The sequence below is a fragment of the Capra hircus genome, chromosome 2 (genome assembly GCF_001704415.2).
Source record: "Capra hircus breed San Clemente chromosome 2, ASM170441v1, whole genome shotgun sequence".
Taxonomy (NCBI): domain Eukaryota; kingdom Metazoa; phylum Chordata; class Mammalia; order Artiodactyla; family Bovidae; genus Capra; species Capra hircus.
The window spans coordinates 8,696,813-8,724,802 of record NC_030809.1 but is presented as its reverse complement, the minus strand read 5'-3'; the positions used below and the strand labels follow the sequence as shown (position 1 = coordinate 8,724,802).

The 27,990-nt window shown below is 44.7% G+C and overlaps 2 protein-coding genes across 6 annotated transcripts; one reads left to right on the top strand and one right to left on the bottom strand.

The window, feature by feature from the left end:
• On the top strand, positions 549 to 13,258 carry AUNIP (aurora kinase A and ninein interacting protein). Its single transcript, XM_005676829.2, has 3 exons — positions 549 to 725; positions 10,607 to 10,748; positions 12,185 to 13,258. Exons 1-3 carry the CDS (start codon positions 642 to 644, stop codon positions 13,030 to 13,032), a joined length of 1,074 nt encoding a protein of 357 aa, XP_005676886.2. The 5' UTR covers positions 549 to 641; the 3' UTR covers positions 13,033 to 13,258.
• MTFR1L (mitochondrial fission regulator 1 like) lies at positions 11,975 to 27,990 on the bottom strand. 5 transcript variants are annotated; one of them, XR_001297216.2, is made up of 8 exons: positions 27,888 to 27,974; positions 24,791 to 24,934; positions 24,277 to 24,381; positions 21,399 to 21,508; positions 20,762 to 20,973; positions 19,181 to 19,502; positions 14,847 to 15,154; positions 11,975 to 12,545 (listed from the first exon to the last, which is right to left on the bottom strand). XR_001297216.2 is itself a non-coding variant. In XM_005676831.3 (7 exons), the coding sequence occupies exons 2-7, from the start codon at positions 24,803 to 24,805 to the stop codon at positions 15,049 to 15,051; spliced, it is 870 nt and encodes a 289-aa protein (XP_005676888.1). In that variant the 5' UTR covers positions 24,806 to 24,934; positions 27,916 to 27,990; the 3' UTR covers positions 14,165 to 15,048. The 5 variants fall into 5 exon arrangements, 3 of the variants coding, with proteins under 3 accessions (XP_005676888.1, XP_005676887.1, XP_017911635.1); XR_001297213.2 differs by having other exon boundaries at positions 12,476 to 12,571; XM_005676831.3 differs by lacking the exon at positions 11,975 to 12,545 and having other exon boundaries at positions 14,165 to 15,154; positions 27,916 to 27,990.

Genomic DNA, 27,990 nt, shown 5'->3' with positions numbered 1-27,990 from the left:
GGCTTCCCAGGTGGCGATAGTGGTAAAGAACCCGCCTGCCAATGCAGGTAGGCCATAAGAGACACAGGTTCGATCCCTGGGTCAGGAAGATCCCCTAGCGGAGGAAATGGCAACCCATTCCAGTATTCTTGTCTGGAGAATCCCATGGACAGAGGAGCCTGGCTGGGTACGGTCCATAGGGTCGCAAAGAGTCAGATACGACTGAAGCAACTAAGTATGCATAAGAACTCAGCGATAAGACAAGGAAAAGATCTGACGGTTATGAGGAAGAGAGTGCAACTAACTCAACAAAAAGAAAATGCATATTCCTTGTGCAGCGTCGCGAACGCGTTCACTCAACACAGTTCTGAATACAACTTTTGGATCAGAAAGCCAGAATGAACTTGGCCTTGGTAATCCGCTCCACGCCTCACCGTTGTCCTGGTTAAGGCCTTAAGACCGCAACGCTGGGGAAAGGGGGCGGGGCTTGGTCCGGGGCGGGGCTGACGCTGAGGGCGGTGCCTGCGCCGGGGCAGTTGCGGCGTAGCTCCGCCCCCAGCGTTGGCGGGAGATCCGAACGTCCGCAGAGTCTCAGATGGCGGTTGCGTGAGGTGGCTCGAGCTTCCAGCGGGTGTCCCGTTGGCTTGGTCTTCTCAGCGGCCATGAGGCGCAGAGACCCGGAGAAGGAGGAGGAGGCCTGCGGCGTGTGGCTGGACGCCGCGGCGCTGAAGAGGCGGAAAGCGCAGGTGAGTCGTTGCGGGGGAGAGAGGGTGGTTCGGGAGGGCCTAGGGGCCCAAAGGTGTGTGAAGAGAGGCTTTTGGGTGAACCTGGAGATGATGGAGGTAGAGTCGAGGGGCGAGAACGAACATATTTGGCAGTTGAGGGGAGAGAGGGGCTGGAGTCTGAAAAAGGCTGAAGAATGGGATTTGGGAAGAGTGGAGAGAAGAAAACGGGGTAGGAAGGCTGACAGGCAGGCTGAGTGGGGCGGCATGTGAAGAGGCTGGGACGGCGAGGTTTCGAGGTGAGGGAGAGGTTGGAGAGAAACTTTGCTTTGAGGAGCGTAATGGAGCGGACAGACTGCTTAACGTAGAATCCCTGCGGGAAGGTAGCAGAGGCTCAAGTACGCGGAGGGGTGGGTGCGTATGCAAAGGGAAGTTCTCGCCGGGAGGGTCCGCTACCCAGAACTGGTAACTTCAGGGGATACAAAAATAGAAGAAAGGAAAAACAGAAAAATACCATCCAGTGGATGTCACATACTGTAGTAAGTATTTAATATGTATTATTTGTATCATCACCTTTACGGGAGTAAGGAGACTGAGGTGAGGTTAATTAAGCCAGGTTCAACCAACTTGGAGAATTGGAAATCACACACAGGTTTGGCACATATGCAAGATTCTGTTAGTCATTACAAAGAAACAAAAGTATGAGATAATAATATTTACTGTTTATTGAGCATTTTAAGCCGGACATTGTGCTAAATATTTCCAACGAGTTATTTTGTTTGGTACAATTCTATGTAGTAGTAATATATGTAATGTATGTAGTAATATGTTTAACTTATGTGGTAAAATATCTAACATTTATAACCTTTCCTTGTCTCAGAGGCCACAACTTTCTTGGGTATCCTTCCAGAGATAATCTGTGCATCTACAAGCAAATTCATAACTATTCTTTTAAATAGTAGCATCATATATATTGTTCTGCAGCTTACTTATTTCACTCACTGCATCTTAAGGATTATTTCATATGGCTCACAGAAAGCTGCTTCATTCATTTTAAGGACTACATAGCATTCTGTTATGAAATAGTATCCATTATATGCAATAATAATGTCTTAGCTGGTTTCTGCCATAACAGAATACCATAGATTGGGTGGCTTAAACCAACAGAATTAATTTTTTCATTGTTCTGGAGGCTGGAAGTCTGAGATCAGGGTGCCAGTATGGTTGGATTCTGGTGAGGATTTCCTGTCTTGAAAACAGCTGCCTTATTCTTGTGTCCTCAAGTGGTCTTTCTTGGTGTGTATGTGTGTGTGTAGAGTGAGACAGAGATATATGCGTGTACTTGACCTGAAGCCCAAGAAGGCTAGTGTTGCTGAAGCAGAGTGAGGCAAACAGGAGCAGATGAGATCTAAAGAGTGTGAGAGAGCATAGGTGGCCAAATAATGTCATGTGGGTATTGGAGCCTCAACATACAAATTTTGGAGTACATGATTCAGCCATCGCAAGTATATATGTGCTGTGGTTAGTTGCTCAGTCACATCCGACTCTGTGACCCCATGGAATGTAGCCCACCAGGCTCCTCTGTCTATGAGGATTCTCCAGGCAAGAATACTGGAGTGGATTGCCATGCTCTCCTCCAGGGAATCTTCCCAACCCAGGGATCAAACTCAGGTCTCCCACATTGCAGGCGGATTCTTTACTGTGTAAGTCATAGGGAAGCCCGCAAGTATATATAGTATTTATGTTTACCAATCTTTTCTTGATAAGAAGCTGTCTCTAATCTTCTGCTATTAAAACACTTATGAAATGAAGAGTTTTATACACACATCCTTTTGTACATATGCAAATAAATCGTCTGCAGGATCAATTTCTAGAAATGAGATAACTCGTTAAAGAATGTATGTTTTTAAAATTAAGAACACGAAACATGTAACCTTGTTTAGTAAATACAGAAGTCTCTTTCTTCTATGCACTGGTTAAAATGTAGATCACTTCAGAAATCTGAAACATTTCCTATAGCACAGGAGTTCTTGAGAGAGAGTCTGTGTCAGCCTTATATTTTTTGTTAACTATGTTGAATTAGCAAAGTTATCTTGCTTGCTTGTCAACTTTTTTGTTCTTCTCTAGTTTGTGAATGAGTATGCCCCCAAATAGGAGTTTTATCATATTATAGCATAGATAGAATGCTATCTATCCCCACATATAGGGGAAAAGGCTAATTACTGGGTGGTAGGGAAATAAACACATTTATCAAAAATGACCAAAATGTGCAATGGGTGTTTTTTACTTCTGGAGTTAAGAATAAGCCTTTTATACTTTTAGAATAAATACATTCTTGATTTATGTGAGGTGGATGGGAAATCTGTGTACCAGTTTAATTTAGAAAGAGAAGTAGAAGAGAGCTAGGAGAGAAAAAGGGAATATCCCTCAGGGAAGAGGAGAATCAATATTTGTTTCTATGTCTGTAACTCTGACAGTCCAAATCACACCTTTTCCTTTGATGATGTTATGATGAAAACATTTGTCTGTTGATCTGGTGCATGGCAGGAGTCCTCTCTTCAGGATCTCTAGGCCCTTTACTTTCCTCTGATTTCTGGAGGCCAGAAATGGCACCCCACTCTAGTACTCTTGCCTGGAAAATCTCATGGATGGAGGAGCCTGGTAGGCTACAGTCCATGGGGTCGGGAAGAGTCGGACACGACTGAGTGACTTCACTTTCACTTTCACTTTTCACTTTCATGCATTGGAGAAGGAAATGGCAACCCACTCCAGTGTTCTTGCCTGGAGAATCCCAGGAACGGGGGAGCCTGGTGGGCTGCCGTCTCTGGGGTGGCACAGAGTCAGACAGACACGACTGAAGTGACTTAGCAGTAGCAGGACCTTATGACTGTAGTCACTGACACCATTATTCCTAAAGCTACTTTGGTATTTTATTCCTAAAGATACTTTCATAAACTTTTGTTCTTCCACTAGTTCCTGTTCCTCTGATGTTAAGATTTCCAGCCCAAATCAAAGTCCTAAAGATTCCCTTTTACAGGAATCCTGCTTCTTCCTAGATTAGCTATCCAATAGGCCTGAATGAGTTTTAATGTCAAGTGTCAATGAAAAATTAATAGTTTAAGAAAAGGGAAATTTTATTTGGGCCAGTTTGAGGATTATAATCTAGGAGACAGTTTTTCAGAAAGCTCTGAGGACTATTCCTCCTATAGAGGTCAAGGCAAGGTTATATAAGTTTTTGAGACAAATGGTTATATGCAAAGTAATAAATTGAGTTTACATAGGCAGGAGGAGAAGGGGATGATAGAGGATGAGATGGTTGGATGGCAACACTGACTCAATGGACATGAGTTTGAGCAAGCTCCAGGAGTTGGTGATGGACAGGGAAGCCTGGTGTGCTGCAGCTCATGGGGTTGTAGAGCTGGATACAACTGAGCAACTGAACTGATTATGAAAAAGAAATCTTTTTTGGTGTTAGTTCTAGAAGGTCTTGTAGATCTTCATAGAACTGTTCAGCTTCTTTGGCATTAGTGGTTAGGCCATAGACTTGGATTACTGTGATATTGAATGGTTGGCCTTGGAAACAAACAGAGATCATGCTGTCGTTTTTGAGATCGCACCCAAGTACTGCATTTCGGACTCTTTCGTTGACCATGAGGGCTACTCCATTTCTTCTAAGAGATTCTTTTCCACAGTAGTAGATATAATGGTCATCTGAACTGAATTTGCCCATTCCTGTCATAGCTTTTCTTCCAAGGAGCAAGTGTCTTTTAATTTCATGGCTGTAGTCACCATCTGCAGTGATTTTGGAGTCCAAGGAAATAAAATCTGTCACTGTTTCTGTTGTTTCCCTATCTATTTGCCATGACGTGATGGGACTGGACGACTTGATCTTCATTTTTTTAGTGTTGAGTTTTAAGCCAGCTTTTTCACTTTTCTCTTTCACCTTCATCAAGAGGCTCTTTAGTTCTCCTTCACTTTCTGCCATAAAGATGGTGTCATCTGAATATCTGAGGTTATGATTCCAGCTTGTGCTTCATCCAGCCTGGCATTTCGCATGATGTACTCTGCATATGAGTTAAATAAGCAGGAGGGCAATATACAGCCTTGACGTACTCCTTTCCCAATTTGGAATCAGTCCGTTGTTCCATGTCTGGTTCTAACTGTTGCTTCTTGACCTGCATACAGGTTTCTCAGGAGGGAGGAAAGGTGGTCTGGTATTCCCATCTCTTGAAGAATTCTCCAGTTTATTGTGATCCACACAGTAAAAGGCTTTAGCGTAGTCAATGAAGCAGATGTTTTTCTGGAACTCTTGGCTTTTTTGATAATCCAACAGTTGTTGGCAATTTGATCTTTGATTCCTCTCCCTTTTCTAAATCCAGCTTGAACATCTGGAAGTTCTTGGTTCATGTACTATTGAAGCCTAGCTTGGAGAATTTGGAGCATTACTTTGCTAGCATGTGAAATGAGTACAAGTGCGTGGTAGTTTGAACATTCTTTGACATTCCCTTTCTTAGGGATTGGAATGAAAACTGACCTTTTCCAGTCCTGTGGCCACTGCTGAGTTTTCCATATTTGCTGACATTGAGTGCAGCACTTTCACAGAATCATCTTTTAGGATATGAAATAGCTCAGCTGGAATTCCTTCACCTCCACAGCTTTGTTCGTAGTGAGGCTTCCTAAGGGCCACTTGACTTCACATTCCAGGATGTCTGGCTCTAGGTGAGTGACCACACCATCGTGGTTATCTGGGTCTAAAATGTAGTACTTGGGTACTTTTTATTGGCCATCTTTGAAAAAAACAATTACAGTTTTTTGTAGTTTTCAGCAAACTCAAAAAAATTGGAGCCATTATTTCTAAGTATATTTTCTGCCGTCTTTCACCTTGTTTTTTTGGATTTCTTGTTATATGTGTGCTCCATAGACCATTAAGAATTTATTCTTTTCAGTTTCTCACTCTGCTTCATTTTGGATTGTTCATATTGTTATAACTTCAGGTTTTTTTTTTCTGTAGTCTCTATAATCTATTAAGCCCATCTAGTGAATGTTTCATAACTTCTATTTCTTTCATTATTTTCACATTTTCCTTTAAATCCTTGAGCATATTTAGAGTTTGCTAATTCTGTCATCACACACGCACACGCACACGCACACGCACACGCACACGCACACGCACACGCGCCTAACAGGTCAGCTTGCAGTTCCTGGATCTTAGTTCCCTGACCAGGGAGTGAACCCAGGTCCTCAGCAGTGAAAGGATGAAGTCCTAACCACTAAACTGCCAGGGAATTCCCAGTCATCCCTGGTTTTTCTGAGTCTGTTTCCATTAACTGATCCCCCACTCCACCCCCACCTCCCCATTATGGGTTATTTTCCTGCATTTCACATATCTAGCAATGTTTTGTTGGGTGCTCGACCATGGTTCTACATTGCTGGGGGTCTGGATTTTGTTGTCTTCAGAGAATATTGAAATTTGTTTTGGCAGGTAGTTACTTGCTAATCACCTTGCTCTTTTTTAAAAAAAGTGTTCATTTATATTTATTTTTGGCCGTGCTAGTCTTCACTGATACATTGACTTTCCTCTAGTTGCAGAGTGGAGGCTGCTCTAGTTGCGGTTGCGGGCTTCTCCTTGCTGTGGTTTCTCCTGTGGAGCACGGGTTCTGGGGTGCACAGGCTACAGTAGTTGTGCCTCCTGGGCTCTAGAGCACAGACTCAATCAGTAGTTGCGGCGCGTGGACTTAGTTGTTCCTTGGCATGTGGTATCTTCCTGAATCAGGAATCGAATCCATGTCTCCTGCATTGGCAGGTGGATTCTTTACCACTGAGCCACCAGGGAAGTCCCAGTCAGCTTGTTTTTAAGCTTTGTTAGGACTAGTTGATTAAACAAACATGAACTTGGGGAAACTCTGGGTGACGGTGCTGCAGTCCATGGGGTTGCCAAGAGTCAGACATGACTTGGTGACTGAAAAACAATAGCAGGACAGGTTTGGAATAGTTTTTGTTCTGGGGCCAGTTTAGAATTGCTAAGGGGTGATCCTTCTACTAATTCTGCTAAATGTCACTGATGTTAAAAAGGTCTTTCTAGGAAGAAATGTGTCTTTAGGTCTTTCATCCATTTTTTGATTTTTTTTTTTTTAATTGAGCTCCATAAGCTGTTTGTGTAATTTGGAGATTGGTGTTTTGTCTATTGCTTTGTTTGAAAATATTTTCTCCCATTCTGAGAGTTGTCTTTTCATCTTATTTATGGTTTCCTTTGCTGTGCAAAAGCTTTTAAGTTTAATTAGGTTCCATTTGTTTATTTTTGTTTTTGTTTTCATTACTGTAGGAGGTGGGTTGCAAAAGATCTTTCTGTGGTTTATGTCAGAGTATATTTCCTGTGTTTTCCTCTAAGAGTTTTGTAGTGTCCGGTCATACATTTAGGTCTTTAATCCAAGTATCATATATTAACACATACATGTAGAATCTAGAAAAATGGTACAGATGAACTTATTTCCAGGGCAGAAAAAGAGACGCAGATGCAGAGAATGGATGTGTGGACACGGGGAGAAGGTGAGGGTGGGATGGGCTGGGAGATTAGGACTGGCATACATACACTACCACGTGTGAAACAGATGGCTGATGGGAACCTTCTGTATACTACAGGGAGATCAGCTTGGTGCTCTGTGATGACCTAGATGGGTGGGATAGGGGTGTGGGTGGGAGGGAGATCCAAGAGGGAGGAGTTATATGGCTCAAACAGTAAAGAATCTGCCTGCAGTGCAGGAGACCTGGGTTCGGTCCCTGGGTTAGGCAGATTCCCTGGAGAAGGAAACGGCCACCCACTCCAGTATTCTTGTCTGGAGAATTCCATGGACAAAGGAGCCTGGTGGGCTACAATAAATGGGGTCATGAAGAGTCAGACCCAACTGAGTGACTTAACACTTTCACTCCTCACTTAGTTGTAGAGCAGAAACTAACAACACTGGAAAGCCAATTATACTCCAATTTAAAAAAAAGTGTTTCTTCTGTGGCTAGCGAGAACCCTCCCAGCCCTGTGTGAGCTCTAGGAATTGTTCATCTTGCGCTTCCTGGCATTTTTTGTCTGACCTCATGGGGTTTTGCCTACCACACAGGTGGGTTTGTTTTCAGTAATGAACTGAAGGGCTCTCTGTGTAGATTTCTGAATGTACTTCTCTGTGCTGCAAATCCCAGCCACCTCATCTTTCCCCAAATTCCAGTCTCAGCCTGCTCAGTTCACCAAGACTGCAGTGCTCTGCCTAGGTATCTCTCTACATACAATGCAATCTGACAAGTGCTACCTAGGGTGATCCAGGATTCACCTTATTTCTCCTGCTTTCAGGGATCACAGTCCTGCACTGCCTGTTATCCATCATCCAAAATCAGTTGTTTCTGCATCTGATTCAGTTTTCTAGTTTTGTATGGTGGAAGGAAATACTCCATACTAATACTACAAGTCTATGAATTTTATGCCCAGGATTTTCCAAATGTTAAAATGAAGTCAACTTTGGGCTAGAATTAATAACATGGGTTCAAATTTCAGGCCTGCTTCCAAATTGGTACATGCTTGTTGTTCATTTGCTAAGTTGTGTCCAGCTTTGTGACCCCATGGACTGCAGTAGGCCAGGCTTTCCTGTCCTTCACTGTCTCCTGGAGTTTGCTGAAACTCATGTCTATTGAGTTGGTGTTGCCATCCAACTCTGTCCGACCATCTCATCCTCTGTCGTCCCCTTCTCCTGCCTTAATCTTTCCCAGTCAGGGTCTTTACCAATGAGTTGGCTCTTTGCATCAGGTGGCCAAAGTATTGGAGCTTCAGCATCAGTCCTTCCAATGAATATTCAGGGTTGATTTCCTTTAGGATTGACTGGTTTGATCTCCTTGCAGTCCATGGGACTCTCAAGAGTATTCTCCAGCACCACAGTTTGAAAGCATCATTTCTTTGGCACTCAGCCTTCTTTGTGGTCCAATTCTTACATCCATACATGACTACTGGAAAAACCATAGCTTTGACTATATGGACCTTTGTTGGCAAAGTTGTGTCTCTGCTTTTTAATATGCTGTCTAGGTTTGTCATAGCTTTTCATCCAAGGAGCAAGTGTCTCCTTGTCAAGTGGGCCTTAGGAAGAATTACTACAAACAAAATTAGTGGAGGTGATGAAATTCCAGCTGAGCTATTTCAAATCCTAAAAGATGATGCTGTTAAACTGCTGCACTCAATATGCCAGCAAATTTGGAAAACTCAGCAGTGGCCACAGGACTGGAAAAGGTTAGTCTTCATTCCAATCCCAAAGGCAATGACAAAGAATGTTCAAACTACTGTTCAAATGTGCTTGTTTTGCATGCTAGCAAGATAATGCTCAAAATCCTTCAAGCAGCCATGAAATTAAAAGACACTTACTCCTTGGAAGAAAAGTTATGACCAACCTAGATAGCATATTCAAAAGCAGAGACATTACTTTGCTGACTAAGGTCCGTCTAGTCAAGGCTATGGTTTTTCCAGTAGTCATGTATGGATGTGAGTGTTGGACTGTGAAGAAGGCTGAGCGCCGAAGAATTGATGCTTTTGAACTGTGGTGCTGGAGAAGACTCTTCAGAGTCCCTTGGACTGCAAGGAGATCCAACCAGTCCATTCTGAAGATCAACCCTGGGATTTCTTTGGAAGGAACGATGCTAAAGCTGAAGCTCCAGTACTTTGGCCACCTCATGTGAAGAGTTGACTCATTGGAAAAAAGACTTTGATGCTGGGAGGGATTGGGGGCAGGAGGAGAGGGGGACGACCGAGGATGAGATGGCTGGATGGCATCACTGACTCGATGGATGTGAGTCTGAGTGAACTCCGGGAGTTGGTGATGGACAGGGAGGCCTGGCATGCTGTGATTCATGGGGTCGCAAAGAGTCAGACACGACTGAGCGACTGAACTGAACACTTCAACAGTATGTGAAATTGGTACATGGATATTGGCAAATCTCATTGTCTTTGACTTTCACAGCCAAATTTAATATAATCCTACTTTCCCTACTTTTTGGGCATTCCATAACAAGCAAATAGAAACAAAATCAAATCACAAATAAAGGAGCATGGGATGAGTGTAAGTGTAGTGAGATTTGTGCTGCTTCATTGCTCTTCTTCTTCAGTTCAGTTCAGTAGCTCAGTTGTGTCCGACTCTTTGCAACTCCATGAATTGCAGCACACCAGGCCTCCCTGTCCATCACCAACTCCCGGAGTTCACTCAGACTCACGTCCATTGAGTCAGTGATGCCATCCAGCCATCTCATTCTTCTCCTTAACAGCCAACTATTATTAAATGTTGTCTGTGTATGAGAATTGCGTAAGCCTTTTATATGAATTAACTCACCAAATCCTCCTAACTGCCCTGTGGGCCTGGTACTGTTATTGTCTCCATTTCACAGATGAGAATGATACAGAGATCAAACAACTTCTAGAGGGTCATGCAGCTAATGGGCTGTGGCAAAACTGGTGTTGATTTGAGCAGCTGTGTGACTCGGGAGCCATGCTGTTAAACCACTATGTGACTATTTGAAAACTATTGAAAATGAATCAACTGCTGCTGCTGTAGAATCATAAATTATCTTTAAGTATAAAGGAGAGACTATCTTCTGTGGAATCCCTTCAACAGATCCTGTTTTTTTAGTCAGCCTGATGATTTCTACAGGGAAGCACAAAGAATGGGCTAGAATTGAATATATGATTCTTGAGGAAAAACAGACACCATCAGTATGGCAGAAAACGGTGGAAGGTGAGGTACAGCCAAAACTAGAGAAGCGTTTATGCGTGGAGTCCAAAAGATCTAGTGTGGTTCCAAGAGGGCAACTGGTGTTTATTGAGTCTTTCCTGTCTGAGCTGTCTTGATATTAATCGTTTCTATTATTCTTTTTCTTCCCTTCCTTAGACACATTTAATCAAGTCAGGCACCAAAATGTTAACACTCCTTCCTGGAGAGAGAAAAGCTAAAATTTCTTTTACTCAAAGAAGCTGTCCATCTGCAGGCACTCGGCAGACCAGCATTGCTTCCTTCCTCACCTTGCAGCCAGGTATGGTGAGCACACTGAAAGCCATCAGGGTGCAAAAGGGAGGGCACTCATTTTTCCAAGCTGCAACATTTATGAGAAGTGGTGTCACTAGTGCTTTGTGTTAAACTTAGCTGACTTATTAGACAAGTTATAAAGCACAAGAAAACATTGTCTTTTGGAAAGCAATATATACAAGCTTTTACAAACATGCTTTTCTGGTTGTTTATCACAGTCTAAAACTAAATACTGGTATTCTTTGACAGAGCAGTGAGGAAAGGTATACTTGAGGATTGGGGGTGCAGAGGGGAGCCATTAGTAAGGTATATGTATTAGTAAGGTATATGTCTTGGATTGGCCACAGTTAGTAGTCTGTATAAGATTAATTGATAATTGCTATGTCTATATGAAGCTTCTCAAATTAATCAAAGTTCAAAGGTGTTTTTTCCTTAGAAAGCTTGGCATAAAGTTGGCTTGTGTCTCATTCCTTGGCAATTCTTTGTTTGCATGTTTCTCTTTGGGGACCAGCTGCCTCAGAGCAGGCTGGGGCTTACACAGCAGGATTGTCAGTTGAAGGGTGCTGGGAAGAGTTCTAATTCTTGGTGCCATTCCCAGGACTGCTTTGCCTAAGCCTTCAAAATGCTTTCTCCCTACCAGAAACAAAAACTTAAAATGATCTTTTGCTTTAAGCAACGCGTGCAGATTTTTTCAAAACCACTTTCCAATTCAAAATTCTTATATATTCTATATAGTCTATATTGAAATCTTAGAAAAAGTTGAGAACACTTTTAAAAAACAATTTCTGTAGTATATTTCTTGGAGAAGGAAAGAAAGTTATCAGCTTTGTTTATAATTAGATCTTGGCATCATTTGTGGGGGAGTAGGAATTTCATGTTACATTTATCCTTAAGGCAGACAGGATCCATTCCACACCAGATAAAACATACAGGCTGGACACTAATAGTTTTGTCCTTTCTACTGATTGACTTAGCAAATAATTGTATCTTTATTCCATTTTCCATGAAATATTTGGGGAGCAGGAGACCTACATTCTGTCAGCAGATTTCTGAGTTGGCTGGTTAATGTGATCTGTGAGACTTTACAAAAATGGTATAATATCCAGGAGTAATATTTGGCCAGCATCACTATTCAGAAGAAACTACATGTTAAATAAAAAACAAAAGCAAAACTGATCTGCCCTATTGTGTTACACAAACCCATAATATGAAAATGTGAAGAGTAGGCTGTGGTCTGATTATATGCCATGTTTATTAGGTAGGTCAAAGCAAGCACCCATATATTTGAGAAGGGGAATATAAGAGCTGTGTTTTAGACTAGAGATTGAAAGCAGGAAGATCAAAGGTAGTATGGTAGCCAATACTGATTACAGAAAAAGCCACCTGAATCCTACTCAGGTGGAGTTTTCCTGCAGAATAAAATTTGTTCATCTGTTTCACTAGGAAAGACAAACGGTGCTGACCAGAGGAGTGTTTCATCTCATACAGAAAGTTGGACCAACAAAGAGTCTAAGGAAGACACAGCCCAGATGGAACATCTGACCCAGGGCTTGCGGGATGACTTCACGGCACCCCCTTTAGCCACTTCAACCCCTGCAGACATCCAGGAAGCTAGACTTTCTCCTCAGTCTCTGAAGGCTTCTTGCCACCATGGAATAGGAACCCCATACTTGACTGTGCCGTCTTTGTTCCGGCCTGATACCTCAGTCTGTGCTGGAGAGAGTAAGGCCTCACTGGCCTGCTCCTTCACCCAAGACCTGGAGAGTTCTTGCTTGCAGGACCAAAAAGAGGGAGAGGATTCATCCTGTGAAAGGGAATGGCTTCATGGATCTAAGAAAAATAATTATCAGAGTGTGGAGAGACACAGTAAAACAACTGGGCACAAGGGCCATCAGCTCTTGGATAAGACTAACTGGGAAAATGTGTCTGCCAAAAGCAACAGGCAGGCCCCTGTCCTTCAAACATACAAGGATTCCTGGCACAGAGCAAACACGAAAGCAGTGAAACAAAGCTCTTGCCCTATTCCTGAGTTTTCCTGGGACAGTGAAAAAAATGACAAGGACTCCTGGAGTCAGCTTTTCACCGAGGATTCTCAGGGCCAGCGGGTCATTGCCCACAACTCTAGAGCTCCTTTCCGAGATGTAACCAACGACCAAAATCAGGGCTATGGGCAGGTTCCTAATAGCCTTTGGGCTCAGTGCCAGGACAGGACCACCCAGTTCAATCTGCAGCCTGATTTGCTCTTTACCCAGGACTCTGAAGGTAATCAAGTTATCAGGCACCAAGCCTAAATGTCTTTGTGAGGGTTTGGGTGTTCGGTGCTAAAAGTACCTAGAAATGACATATAAGAAAACATCTTCAAGGGGTGAGTATGTTTGAGTAGGGGAATGGAAGATTTTTGTTTTAGAAAGGTCATTCAGGAGAATGATCTTTGGTGGGAGGGAAGCATGGGATGAAGCTGTTGTTATTGAGCATTTTCTTTGTGTCAATAAAGCAGGTGGTACCACTTGTTGAGACTGTGATTGGCTTCATGTCTTGCCCTGAGGATGAGGTGGCTGGTGAATTCCCTGCATGAGTTGTGGTGAGCACTGAAGGGGCAGGGCAGGTACTCATCCCTCCACTAGAGCCCGCTACGCAGCCTGCACAGAGGGACCTCTTTGCCCTTTTAGATGCTTCTGACTTGGAAGCTGCTGCTTATGGATGTGTTTTTCTAATCTTTGGCTGTAATTTTACCCATTCAACCTAAGCTTGTCACCATTATTCTTGACTTTTTTGAGTGATGAGGCAATTCTCCCAGACCCAGGCATACAGGGGCAGGGAGGATAGACAGAGAAGTAGAATGATTAAGTAGTTTTGTTATTTTATTTTTGTGGTAACTTTACAGCATTTTAAGGTTATATATGTTTAAACATCTCCCTGAAAAGGGCTGACTTATAATGATCTAAACGTGACTGTATCATTCTTCTACTACAAGGTGGGAGAGAACTCCCTTTGTAAAACTATGAATCCAAATAAATGACTGTTTACAAAGCTGGCTCTGATGGTAACTAAAACATTACCAATTTCGTTTTTTTGAAAAAGCAATGTTCTGTCACTGCCATGGGTCTGATCTGAACACAAATCCAATCTGATTTGTGTTCTATTCAAGACATCATCCACCGGGCAGCAGTTTCCCATGTTGCAGGTGTGGTATGTAGGAGGCTTAAAAATAAGCCTCTAGGGGCAAGCGTGCAAGTTATAGGATGGACTGGCTTTAAGAAGTTAAGTATTTCTAAAGGGAACAAGAAGCTCCCTAGGGAAGAAGCTTCCTCCTATAAAGGCAGGAACCTGTTTACAAAAGCTCATGTACCTTGAAATTAATAGGAATTCTATACCTGTGGGGGATACTGGGTGGTCACAACTCAAGAGATGGACACAACCAAAGCAGTATCTCTCCAGATCCTTCCTTTAATGTCACGTAATGCTTCAACCCAAACACAGGATACATACTGTAATGAAAAGGACCTGAGGGCATCTGAGTCATGCATGGTATAGTAAGTACAAACCTTGGCCCCACGCAAAGGAGCAGTCAAGGGCCTGGAAGATTCACCTCTTCATTTCTCTTCCCTGCTGGGCTTAAAGTCCATGGAAGAGAAAGAGCTTTCAATCAGTGGAACCAATGAGGCGTCAGGGCCTTGGAGGGTAGATTTGGTTGTACAGTATTACAAAATATATTTAAGAAAAAAACAGCCCAGGCCTCCCAGCAGTATCCCAAGCCTCGGCGGGTCCAGTGGCCCAACCTCTACATCTAAGTGTTAAGACAGGGAAGGGGGAGAGAATGATTGCTGGGCATTGGTGTCAGTTCATGATGGAGCAGCATAAGATTTTCCCTGCCCTGTGAACGTGCACATACATTTATAGCCCCTCCCCTCAGCCCTGCTCTGCTGCAAGGAAGCGGCTGAGAGTGAGTGACAGCTGGGCACAAAGTGTTCGGTGAGACCAGTTACAGGGTCTAGTGCAGTGAAGTCAGTCTTTCATTTAGGACTTACTTTCACACAAGAGAAAGGAAAAACCAGAAAGTTGTATCTCACCCTTTAAATTGAGACATTCCAACGTATATAATTACCTGTGTCTCAGCTCAAAACAGTCCGTTAGCTTCTAAGGTTTGAGTATGGAAAACATATAATGCAGCTCTTCTTAGTCCAAGCTCTAGCTTTCAGCAAGACTGTTGCAGATTTTTAACTGATGGGCAGAAACATCTGCGGTGAGGAAGGCAGCTACTGAAGGAATTCCAGGAGCGTGAGACTGAGTTGCAGAGCTGAGTGATATCAGTTCCCTTTTCTACTGATATCTTCTTCCTTCAGAGCAAACTTCCTCCTTAGGACCTCAGAGATAAGAACAGCAGGATCTTCCTCCTTCAGTGAACTCCGGCTCCTAGAAATAGAATAATAGCTTGTTTATTGAGTACTTTGGTTTTTCCAGTAGTCATGTATGGATGTGAGAGTTGGACTATAAAGAAAGCTGAGTGCCTAAGAATTGATGCTTTTGAACTGTGGTGTTGGAGAAGACTCTTGAGAGTCCCTTGGACTGCAAGGAGATCCAACCAGTCCATCCTAAAGATCAGTCCTGAGTGTTCACTGGAAGGACTGATGCTGAAGCTAAAACTCCAGTACTTTGGCCACCTCATGTGAATAGCTGACTCATTTGATAAGACCCTGATGCTGGGAAAGACTGAGGGCAGGAGAAGGGGACGACAGAGGATGAAATGGTTGGATGGCATCACCGACTCAATGTACATAAGTTTGGGTCAATTCTGGGAGTTGGTGATAGACAGGGAGGCCTGGCATGCTGCAGTCCATGTGGTCGCAAAGAGTCGGACACGACTGAGCAACTGAAATGACTGAGTACTTATTCTGTCCTGAGAAGTGTTTTGTGTATTGGAATACAATCTTATTCCTCACAACACTCTTATGAGGTAGAAGCTATTACAACCTTTTTTTTACCAATGAGGAGATTGAAGCACAGCAATGTTATGACTATGCCCAAAGTCATTAGTAAGCGAAGAGTCCAGAGTTTAAAACCAAGCTGCAGATCTCATCTTTTAATTAGACATGGTTTTACTATTCCCTGCAATGGCTATAAAATGTGGGCAAAGGACCATTAACCTGTTGGTACTGGCCTGTCGTGGCTAAGCTTCTGATCCCACCTTCTGTCTCTATCTTATAAGCAATCCAGAATTTACAGTTAAATGTTCACATTATAAGGGACCCATGGGAGCAAAACCAGTTCCAGATTAGGGTAGGTTCAAATTACCTGATACCCTCAGGTATCTTCCTGGAAAGTAGTTGCTTGAAATCCTAGTGAACTTACATATATACATCCTCATGAAGGCATTTTATTGGTCATATAAGGGCTAAGATTATTATTAAACCTTGAAAACCAAACCAAGAGGCAGTTCAGTCTGTCACATTTCTGAACCTTGAGGACAGGACTACTTTCCCATTCTTACTCATCAACCCAGCTCCTTCTATCAACAAAGGAGAAAAGATCCCAGGGCATGAGTGAGAAGAAGGGCTTAGCAGTAGGGGATCACAGATCTAATTGTTACAAGAGGCAAGTGTAAGAAAGTTGGAGAGTCAATCTATAAAATACTGATCAGAAGAAGAAAGCAGCAGCAGCTGAATTTGGAAATGCTGGAAATCAAAGAACTGGGGGGTCTGTGTGACCAGCCTGACTAGGAACAGGTAGTAGGATCCACTACCAGCACCCTTGTCTAGTTTTCAGAAGAAAATGGGACCAGAAAACAAAAAGGGATCTTGTGTGAGGCGAGTCACCGTAACTTTATCGTTCTAGGAGGCAGCCCTCACCTCCCCAGCCCTGAAAACAGCTTTTTTTTTTTTTAGGCAAAATAATTTTTAATGGCATAAATGAATAAGCAAACAATGTACAACGTCTGAGCCCTAGTTAACTCATGTGTAGCTACAGACGGGTTACTCTGTAGGTTCACAGATGGGTTCTGTAACTAGGACACTTAACAAAGGATAATTCTGAAATGTAAGATTTACACGTCTGCAGATACTGGCTTATTTGCATCCACTCAACAATTTTTCTTTATTTTTTATTGAAGGGTAATTGCTTTACACAATTTTGCTGTTTTCTGTCAAACCACAACATGCATCAGCCATAGGTATACATATATCTCCTCTCTTCTGAACCTCCCCACATTTCTCTCCCTACCCCACCCCTCTAGGTTGATATAGAGCCCCTGTTTGAGTTTCCTGAGCCATACAGCAAATTCCCATTGGCTATCTATTTTACGGCAATGTTAGTTTCCATGTTACTCTTTCCATACATCTCACCCTCTCCTCCCCTCTCCCCATGTCCATAAGTCTGTTCTCTATGTCTGTTTCTCCACTGCTGCCCTATAGATAATTCTTCAGAACCATTTTTCTAGATTCCATATATATGTGTTAGAATATGGTATTTATCTTTCTCTGACTCACTTCACTCTGTATAATAAGTTCTAGGTTCATCCACCTCATTACAACTGACTCAAACATGTTCTTTTATGGCTAATATTCCATTGTGTATATGTACCACAACTTCTTTATCCATTCATCTTCAATGGACATCTAGGTTGCTTCCATGTTCTATCTATTGTAAATAGTGCTGCAATGAACAGTGGTATACATGTGTCTCTTTCAATTTTGTTTCCTCAGGGTATACGCCTAGGAGTGGGATTGCTGGGTCATATGGTAGTTTTATTCCTAGTTTTTTAAGGAATCTCCATACCGTCTTCCATAGTGCTGTATTAATTTACATTCCCACCAACAGTGCAAGAGTGTTCCCTTTTCTCCACGCCCTCTGCAGCATTTTTTGTTTGTAGACTTTTTGATGAGGGCCATTCTGACTGATGTGAGGTGATATCTCGTTATTTTTGATTTGCATTTCTCTAATAATGAGCAATGTTGAGCATCTTTTCATGTGTTTGTTAGCCATCTGTATGTCTTCTTTGGAGAAATGTCTGTTTAGGTCTTTCCCCTACTTTTTGATTGGGTTGTTTGTTTTTCTGGCATTGAGCTGTATGAGCTGTATGAACTGTTTGTATATTTTGGAAATTGATCCTTTGTCAGTTGTTTCATTTGCTATTATTTTCTCCCATTCTGAGGGTTGTCTTTTCACCTTGCTTATAGTCTCCTTTGCTGTGCAAAAGCTTTTAAGTTTAGTCATGTCCCACTTGTTTACTTTTGTTTTTATTTCCATTACTCTAGGAGGTGGGTCATAGAGAATCTTGCTTTGATTTCTGTCATCTGAGTGTTCTGCTTATTTTCCTCTAATAAGAGTTTTTTAGTTTCTAGTCTTACATTTAGGTCTTTAATCTATTTTGAGTTTATCTTTGTGTATGGTGTTAGGAGGTGTTCTAATTTCATTCTTTTACATATAGCTGTCCAGTTTTCCCAGCATCATTTATTGAAGAGGCTGAAAACAGCTTTTTAACGGCATTAAAAAATACAGCTACACACCTGGCCTCTGGACTTTGAGGTTAAGATGTCAAATATTTCAATGCCCAGGAATCTACATTTAAATAAACACTTCTGGTATGTCCCATGCAGCAGAGAAACACTGCAAGCAGGTGACTCTCAGGCTGGAGCTCTAGGGCTTCTCTGCTAGATGAGTTTCTCATGGTAGGTATTTTCCAGATCCCCTCACACTCCCATCAGAAACACCTACAGTTCTACTCCTTGGGTGTTCTGCTTTGGTAAGTTTAAGGTGCATTTTGAACAAACCCAAGCAATTCTGATAGGCAGCCAGAGTTAGGCACTAGGCATCTCAGAAGCTTTGTTCGTAAATCTGTGTTTTCAGGGTTGGTTTGAATAATGGACCACTGTTTAAAGGCTATTCTCCTTCCACCAAGTCTACTTTTTTGAGATACTAAAATAACTGTTATGCAACTGTACTTTGAAGGATGGGGCACAGGGACACTTATTACTAGCAGTATGAGAACCAAAGTGGTGAAGCCTCACTGGAGGACAGAAGCTGGATTAGATGAGCCTTCTTATTAAACCTCTGTTTAGTAACATTTGCTTGGGTTAGACCACCCCAACCAAATGTAAAGTGTTCCTCTTTTTTCAAACTGGGGTCCCCAGGCACTAGCAAGCGGGCAGCAAGCTTTGTGAATGAAATTACACATTGCTACTAATGAGGATTTACTATGGAAGTATTTACTTTCTATTGGATAATTGGCCACAGGCAACAGTAAATAGACCAGCATAGGGGATTCAGTGGCTAAGACTCTGAGGTCCCAATGCAGGGGGCCTGGGTCCAATCCCTGGTCAGGGAACTAGATCCCACATATCACAACGAAGATCCCATATCCCGAGTGGAATAATGAAGACCCAGCACAGCCCCCTTTGCCCGCCCCCCAAAATGATCACCATAAGCTCCTTAACGTATACTTACAGGTCTTGGCTCTGCTTCATCCGGTGGAAGTCCTTGAGGATACCCATCATATCTGCAAAGCTGCTGGCCTTGGACAGAGAGACGCAGTCATCCTCTTCAGATGAGCTGCAGGTAGCTTTGTGTTCTGGTTTGCAACATTCAGGGCTGGCAGAACAAAGCAGGGGGACTGATGGAAGCTCAGGGACCTCTATCTCGGTCTCCTCGGTGATGTCACTAATGACAAAGGAAGTTGTAGAGTGGAATGAGGATCCAAAACAAGGTAAGGGAGAAGAGACATTTGAACTTCCTGGAGATAAGAAATCTGGCGTTAAAGAAGCCGAGGCTGAAAGAGAAAACAATAGGCATGGGTGGACACTGGGGCTAAAATACAGCAGTTACATCTCCTCACAAGCACTGCCTACCAAATATTCATTTCCTGGGCTGACACCGTGACATTCTGGGTTCCTCCCACTACCTTCCCCTCTCAGGATCTCAAGAAGATGTAGCAGTACTACGCTTTTCCAGTGTTCAGAAGGGCAGAAAGACCCACCCCTTTTAGCCTTGCTTCCTAAAAGCTCCCATTTTGCAGTGGGCAATGGAAGGACAGCACTTTTTAGACTGAAGCAATAGTGTAGAACCATTGCCTGAATTTGTCCTTTTCTCTAACTAGGCCAGTGCTTCTGACTGTGCTCCTTTAAATGCAGCTATCTGTGACTAGAACTGTTCTACAGCCAAAAACCAGAATGGTGATAGTTCTCCCAGTTCCCAAATTTTAATGGAGAGAATTTCCTCAATTTCTAAGTTTCTAGGGAATATTTTTGGATTTTTCCTAAACTACTTCAGCATGTCTCTTGGATGATTAAAAAAAAAATGTAGCAAACAACTATATATGGAAAATTCAAGTCCATTTTCTCTATAAAACTGCCACATGAGGGAATTAAATACATAAAAATTTCAGAGAGAATACCATGATTTTCACATGTTCTACCAACTGACAAGGTTTGGGAGCTATAACTTTGAGTCAATGAATAGGAAAAAAGCGAGAATGGGAGGAATATGAGGGTTAAAACACGGAGCATCCTGGGAGAGATCCACCTGTTGGTATTTCCTACATCTGGTCAGCCCATCCATTCCCAGTGATTTTCCCTTAACTGCAGACAGAAAGGCTGAGGGATGGAGAGGTGGTCTCTGGTAGAAAGTCAGAATGCAAGGAAATGGAAAATATGCTTACAAAGGGGGATATCTCTCAGTGGTAGGGAACACTTATTTATCATATTGAAAAGGAAAGTCGGAAGCTCATGGAGCACTCATGGAAGACATGATCTTAAAAGACATTTGGAAGAGAGTTGGTTTTTGTGGCTGAGGGAGGGAATCTGCCTGGGGCCTCAGATTAAGTGAAGACTTTGTTCCTAACCCAACCAGTCTGCCCCAAATGGCTGACAGAAACCATCCAAAGGTTATACAGGCTAGCCAGGCTTTAGGGCAGTCCAGAGCCCTAGACTCCAGTATCCCCGAATCAAGGACCATTCTTATCCCTATCCTGTCCAAAAGCTAAGCAAAAACAAACAGCCTGCTATTTGGTCCTGGCTCAGGGACTCCTACCTGCATCAGCTGCCACTATTTTGGCAATCTGGCTGCGCAGGTGGCTCAGCTCATCCTGCAACTCGGTGGTGCGGCTGAGGGCTGGCAGGGCTGGCTTCTTCAGGGCCAGGAGCCTCTCCTCCGACCCACGCAGGTTGGGCACTGAGGCATTGCGCTGCATGACAATCAGAGGGCTGGGCTTCCAGGTGTGCCTCAGGGGGCGTGTATCGCTCCTGGACCAGGGAGAGAAAAGTGTCAGAGACATGGTGCACTGCTTCCAAAATTCCATCATACACTCCTGCAAGAGATATATAGCCAGACTTCCCTGGTGGTCCAGTGATTAAGAATCTGCCTGCCAATGCAGGGAACAGGGTTGCACCCCCATCTGGGAAGATTCCTCATGCTGCAGGGCAACTGAACTGTGTGCCACAGCTACTGAAGTCCATGCCCCTAGAGCCAATGCTCCGCAATAAGAGAAGCCACTGCAATGAGAAGCCTGCGCACAGCAACCAAGTGCAGCCAAAAATTAAATAAACAAAGGAGGTTAATCTCCTTACTCTTAAAAAATAAAAGTAACACAGCCAGGTTCTACTCTCACTCCTGTTGCCCTCCATCTCACTCTTTCATTCCCCAGTCGGCAGGCTACTGCCTCAGCTACCTGACCCGGGCATAAGTCTCCTCTTCATCTGCAGCAATCCAGGCGATGTCAGCCAGGGTAGGAACTGGGGGCACATCCCTCAGACACAGGTCAGAGATGTTGGGCAGGGTCTGTGGGGAAGGAAAATTCATTAACATTTACTGCCATCGTGATGAGACAACTGGAAACTGGGCAAAATACATAGGGGAACATCTAATCCAGCACTGGGTGTAGGGAAGACTTCCTAAAGGAGGTCCCAGTTGGAGGCAGCTTGAATAAGAGGCCAGAAGAAAGAGTCTGTGAAATTACAAATAATTCAGCATGGCTGGAACAGGAAGGATAGAGTGGTGGGGAGTTGGGAGAGACTGGGAAGTGAATTAGGAGCTTTGAAATAATGAGCCATTGAAAGGTCAAGTAAGTAAGGATTAGATGTGAGGTTTTAAAAGATTAGTCTGGCTACGGTTTGGAGCATGGATGGGAAGGTGGAGAGCAATCAGAAGATTTTATTGGAAAAAAAGAGTCACACTCATTTAAGTCTTACCTGTCACGGCTTTTAAGCTATAACTGCAGAAGTAAGTAGCTGTAATGGAGACCGGTATGGCCCAGAGCCTAAAATATTTACTATCTGGTCCTCTGCTGACCCCTGGCTAGAGCAAAGAAGTCTTCAGTAGGACTGGCAAGAGTTACTTTTTAACAGAGATGCCCACTGTCTAGCCTTCTGGTTGTGAGAATACAGGTGCAAGGACATGGACAATCTGTTATATCAACAGGAAATTTCTCCTGGCAAGCTCTTTACAACACTTTTGTAGCATACTGGGATCTACATGTTACAGCAACACTGTTAGAAACAAAGTTGACAATTTGACTATTTAGATTTAAATTTAAAAAAAAAATAGCTAATTAGACAAAAAGAATCATAATGTAATTCCTTAAAATAGCTCCTCCACCCAAATGAACAACTAGGGAACAGGGAGATTGAGTGACACCATGTTAAATGAAAAATTAGGAAGGTTCAATTATATTCTGACTGTTTACAACAAAGAAAAATATATGCTTAGAAAAAGACAGGAAAGAACTAAAACATGTGTCATGACTATGTGATTACAGGCAACTTGTTTCCCTTTCTTTTTTCATAATTTAATATTTTCATATGGGTAAATTAAAAAATAAATCAGTAAGATTCCCTTAAAAATATTTAAGGTAATCAATTTACAACAAATCTAGAGGCAGTCTCTCAAAAATCCACCTATATATGAGTTAAATTCAGATGCTTCTGCTATAGACTGTTCAATAGGTAGATCCGGAACTGATAGGTCTGACTTTTTGATAGGGAATCTGGGTCTCATAGAAGTGAAGTGATGCTCCAAGGTTGCAAAGGAGCTAGTGACGCAGGAGTTAATGCTAAGATGGGCCATTTAGGGGACGCCTCCATTTGCTTTCCTTGATTAGCCAGAGGGCTCCTCTGCTATTGGCAATTAAATGAGTTAACAAATATAAAGTACTCAGCACAGTGCCTGGCACACAGTGTGGGCTCCATAAATGTAGCTGGTATTACTACTTCTGCTCTGTGGGAGCCTGTGCCCTTGATCATCTCTGCCCAGCAGCATCCAGCCAAAGGACTGGAGAGACTATAGTCAAATGTGGGGGCAACCAAGACTGACTCATGCTTCCGAGCTGTCCTTCCCTTTGTTCCTGATGCTTGAGGCAGCCAGGGCCACATTCAGCCCTAGGCAATAACCGGCAATCTGGGTCAAGAGACAGCACCCTGCACCGAACCCCAAACCCATTCCAATTCAGACTCCAGATAAGCTCCTACACAGTTTGCAGCTCAGCATCCGATATACAAACTCAGCTCCTTCACTTGTTTCGCCCCAGGCCTACATCTTTTCAGGCATATATTTCTGTCTCCTTTGTGTAGGCAGAAAGCTGAAGTAGTTCTTTTGTGTTCCAGCTCCCCAAAGGCACAGACCTTAAGCATCTAACTTGGAGCTGATGCTTAACCATTAGTTCTTACAGGGTGGCAGCTAGGACCAATAAATGCTACTTAGCTTTCCACTGCACAAGGGAGTCTTACTATAGAGTGAATGCTAAAGGCCCCCTGGGCACAGAGGTGAGACTGAAATAGCCCAGTAAAGGAACGGCTAAACTTGGCTAGAAAAGAGGGGATGACGAATAAAGACATCAGGGAAATACTGTAAATAGGTAGCTAAGCAGGGCAAGCCTTAGAGCTGGTGAAGAAAAGCAGTTTAAGTGTTAGTCGCTCAGTTGTGTCCGACTTTTTGCAACGCCATGGACTGTAGCCCACCAGGCTCCTCTGTCCATGGGATTTCCCATGCAAGAATACTGGGTGCCATTTCCTTCTCCAGGGATATTCCTGACCCAGGGATCAAACCTGGGTCCCTCGTGGTGCAGGTAGATTCTCTACTGTCTGAGCCACCAGGGAAGCCCTGAGTGATAACACCATATTAAAAGAAAAGCAGAGTTCATCTCAAAATCACACACAGCACCCAGTATTCTGTGAGGGGACCTGCCAGGGTTGTAGGCACACACCTCAGAGCACAGACATGGCTAGTCTGGAGATCCAGTTCAGCAGGGGCCTTTGGCCTACTCTAACACACTGGATTGCTGGAGCCTGATGAAATTTGAGTTGCTTAGCAGAGGCATCAAAGATGCAATATGATTAATTTATGAGCAGATTGGAAGCTTGACTTGTGGTCACAGGTTTGGGTGCAATCAGGAAGCCACAGTGACCAGGATACATTAGAAGCAGTTAAATTCTTTTTGAAAAATGCAGATGTGATCAGGAAGGCAGCCTGTCTTGGCAACGCCAAGGAGTCCGGGCCACAGAAGCAGCAGCACTCCCCATACACTCTGGGCCACTATTTTCCAGCTCACTTACCTCAAAGGATGCCCGGGGACATGGCTTCAGGGGCAAGTTGGTCCCAATTCTCCTCACTACACTTCGAGCAGCGCCATGCGGCTTATTTTGCCAGATTGGGATGGTCTAAAGCACAGAGAGACAGCCACAACCTCAGAAAAAATCCAACTGCTGTTCCCATCCTCTCCCCTACCTTCCCTTTAGCAGCACTCAACCTTCACTTTGGCCAGATACATAAGAGGACACCTGCTGCTGCTGAGGCACAGTAAATGCTGGGAGGATCCAGAGAAAAGGGTGAGGAATTAGCGGCCCTCCCTTCCCACTACACAGAGTGATGGAAACACACTGACCCCCTAACTGCTCCAATAACATAGTTGGTTCTGCCCGGAGGGAGGGGATGGAAGGCAGGACCCTTCAATTCCAAGCCTGGGTTGGGGAAGAGTTAACTTGAGGATCTCAGAACTTCCTATAGACCTTTAGCAGGTCTAGTGCTTAATCTTCCCCACTACACCCTTGCCTTGGGAACGCCCCTTACCACATTGGCTTCCATTCCTGACGTTTCAACTGGCTCCTGCACTTGAAGGACAAGGCAGCCACCGGGCAGCGCTAGAGGCTTGGGGAGGCAGGGAGTGTGACGCCTTCATATCAGGCCATCTCAAGGAACACCAGACTTCTCTTCCTGTGAAACAATCCCCACAGGAGACTCAGTGGCTACCACACAAGCCCACACAAGTCACTCAGTCGTGTTCAACTCTTTGCACCCCATGGACTGTGGCCCACCAGGCTCCTCTGTCCATGGGATTCTCCAGGCAAGAATACTGGAGTGGGTAGCCAGTCCCTTCTCCAGGGAATCTTCCCAACCCAGGGCTCAAACCCAGGTCTCCCACATTGCAGGCAGATTCTTTACCATCTGAGCCACCAGGGAAGCCCATGACTAACAGTGAGGCTTCTCCGACGTTTCACAGGGGAAGAAAACCAGCCAAAGAGGCTGTGCTCACCCAACCATGGCTTCTACAAATCCAGACCGTTAGAGGTTACTTTCAGATGCACCATGTGAGCTTGGCCAAAGCTGGGAGCCTTCCTGAGTCCTTAGGTTTCCTGAGGCAAAACTTCTAAAGAATATATATGTATAATTGAATCACTGTGCTGTATACCCGAAAGAAACAGGATGTTGTAAATGAACTATACTTCAATTAAAAAAATTTTTTAAGTTGGTAAGATAAAAACAAACTTCGATGTAAATAGAACCCTTTGGTAGATAAAAAAGCTCATGGGAAAGGCAGAGTGTAAGGTGCCATCCAAGTCCAACATTCATTCCTGAGGATAAGATGTAAAAAGCCCAGCATGTGCCACCCAGCCTAGCTCTGCTCGGCCACTACACCAGGCAGATGTGAGTGAAACAGACAACGGGAGAAAGAAGCCAGTCTGGCCAAATTCAGTCTACCAGGCTACTGGGGAAGAGCCAAAACTTTTTATCCTGGCTCAGCCTTCAACTGGCTTAATAGCCTTAGGCAAGTTACTTAATCTTTCAGAATGTAGTTTCTCTTAGAAGATAGGAAGAGCTGCCACTCAGGGATACCAAGAAGGTCAATCAGTGAAATAAGATTTTAAAGTACTTAATGAACTGTTGAAACAAGACACAGATGGGCGGATTCCTCACAGCTGCCCTTGCATGGTGAGCAGTTGCAGTCAATGAACTCATTCAGTCCCTTGTTCATCAAACACTTAATACTCGCTCTGTGCCAGGACCTATGCTGGGCACTGTAGGGGCTATGGAAAGAGTAAGACACAGCCATGCTCTCAAGGAACTCATAATCTAGAAGACAGACAGGACTCAAATACCTAATTCTACCAGAGGCTGAATATCACTGTCTAAGAAAGGCACATCAGGCAGCTGGCCAACTGAGTTCAGTTCCCTGGCTCCAAGGCCCCATAGTGAGTTCAGAGGAGCTAAAAAGGAAAAGAAAACAGCAACAATAACACAGGTCTAGGAAAAGAAGGTGAAGAGATGTATAAAGAACAGAGTATGGTCAGGCCATAAAGGTGGAGGGGGGCAGGGCATGTCAGGTAAAGGTCAGGTCTCCAGGGCTGGGAATGTTCTAGGTAAGGAGTCAGTGCAGAGCCAAGGGCAGCCTCTGAAGAGGGGATAGGCTGGACTAACCAGCTCTTTCCAGAAACCTCCCTTGGAGGGTCTCTCTTCACCTCTAAGAGAGGAGGTATTTACTCTGCGATACACGAGGAAAGGAAGCTAGAAAGGAGGGACTGCTTTAAGGTCACTTAGTGGCCATGGCAGTAGAAAGCACCCAAGTCTGGTCCAGATCCTCCTGCCTCCAACCTGGGTTCCATCTTCTCAGCAAAGTTCAAGACTTTTTATAAGTCCTTCCGTGTGCCAGGCTCCGTGCTAAGTGTCAGTGCCTGCCACAAGCTCCACACAACAGTGCTTCCCTGTGTTTCTCACTTCAGTCACTGCAGCCACTACTTCTCCAAACTTACCTCCAAACTCGGTTGGGCCTAACCCTCACGTGGCAGCCAGAGGCCTCTTTTCAGAACACATTGGGAATAGATCTCTGCCAAGCTTCAACCCCTCATGCTTGCTAGAGCAAAGAAGATAACACCAAGCCTCTTCAGCATGGCCAGCAGGCCCTCCCTGTCTTTCTCTCCCAGCCGACAAGGCCTCTCCACTCTGGTCCCTGCATGCTTCACCGCCACACCCGCCTTCCCCCGCCCTCTACCCACACTGGCCTTGCAGCCCCTCAACGGCCCTGTCTACTCTATTCCCTCTGCTCGAAACCCTACCAGCCTCTTCACCAAGCTCATCCTCAATTACCCCTGGAGCTCAGCTGAAGCATTGCCTGCCCTTCCCGGACCGGCGTCCCGCGTTTCCTCCGGAGCAGCAGTAACCAGATAACGGTGTAGCTAGTGCAGTTTGTCCGAAGGGCGGGCTTCCAGGTGCAGCCCTGAGCCCGCTCGTTACCCGGCAGGCACTCGAGCATTTGTTAAGAAACGAACCAACGAGAACGCCGACTTAGCCTTGAACCCTGCACAAGTGTCTGCTTAGAAGACTCCCCACGGCTCGCTGGCCGTGCGCCTGGTTCCCACCACCTCCGAACCCGCACTGCCCTTTCCGGGTCTGCTGTCCTGGTGTTTTTACACACGGTCTCCCAGTGCCTCCCGAGCGGGGCCCGGCTGCATCATCCCGATCCCCGCCGAGGCCGCTGCGCTCAGCGCCGTTCTCTGCCGGGGGAGGGGGAGCCGCCGCGGGGGCTTTTGTCCAGGACACGCCTCCCTTCCCCCCGCAACAGCCCGACCAGACGGGGTCAAGGTCGGCCAAGTTCTCGCCTCGGCGTGGGAGTGGGGGGGCGCCCATGAACTCAAAGGCCCGGCGCCGGGTCCCGGAGGAAGCGAGGAGGCGGCCGAAACGAGAAGCCTCTGGTGCGGCTGGGTGACTCGGGCGAGCAACTGCCCCCCGGGGACTCAGTTTCCCCTCTGCCGAGTGTGGCGGACAACACGAGTTGCCCCGAAAACCGGCGCGGGCTGCGGCGCCCGGCACTCGGCCGCGCGACACGCCGGGCCGGACGGCCGCGCTCTCGCTCGCGTTCCCGCTCTGGGGCGGCACTCGGACCTAGTCTCACCTCAGACTGCGGCTCCGGATTCACTCACCTCACGGCCCCTCCTACCACAGCGGGCCGCCCAGCTTCACTCGCCCTCACTTCCGCTGACCCACCCCCCGGAAGC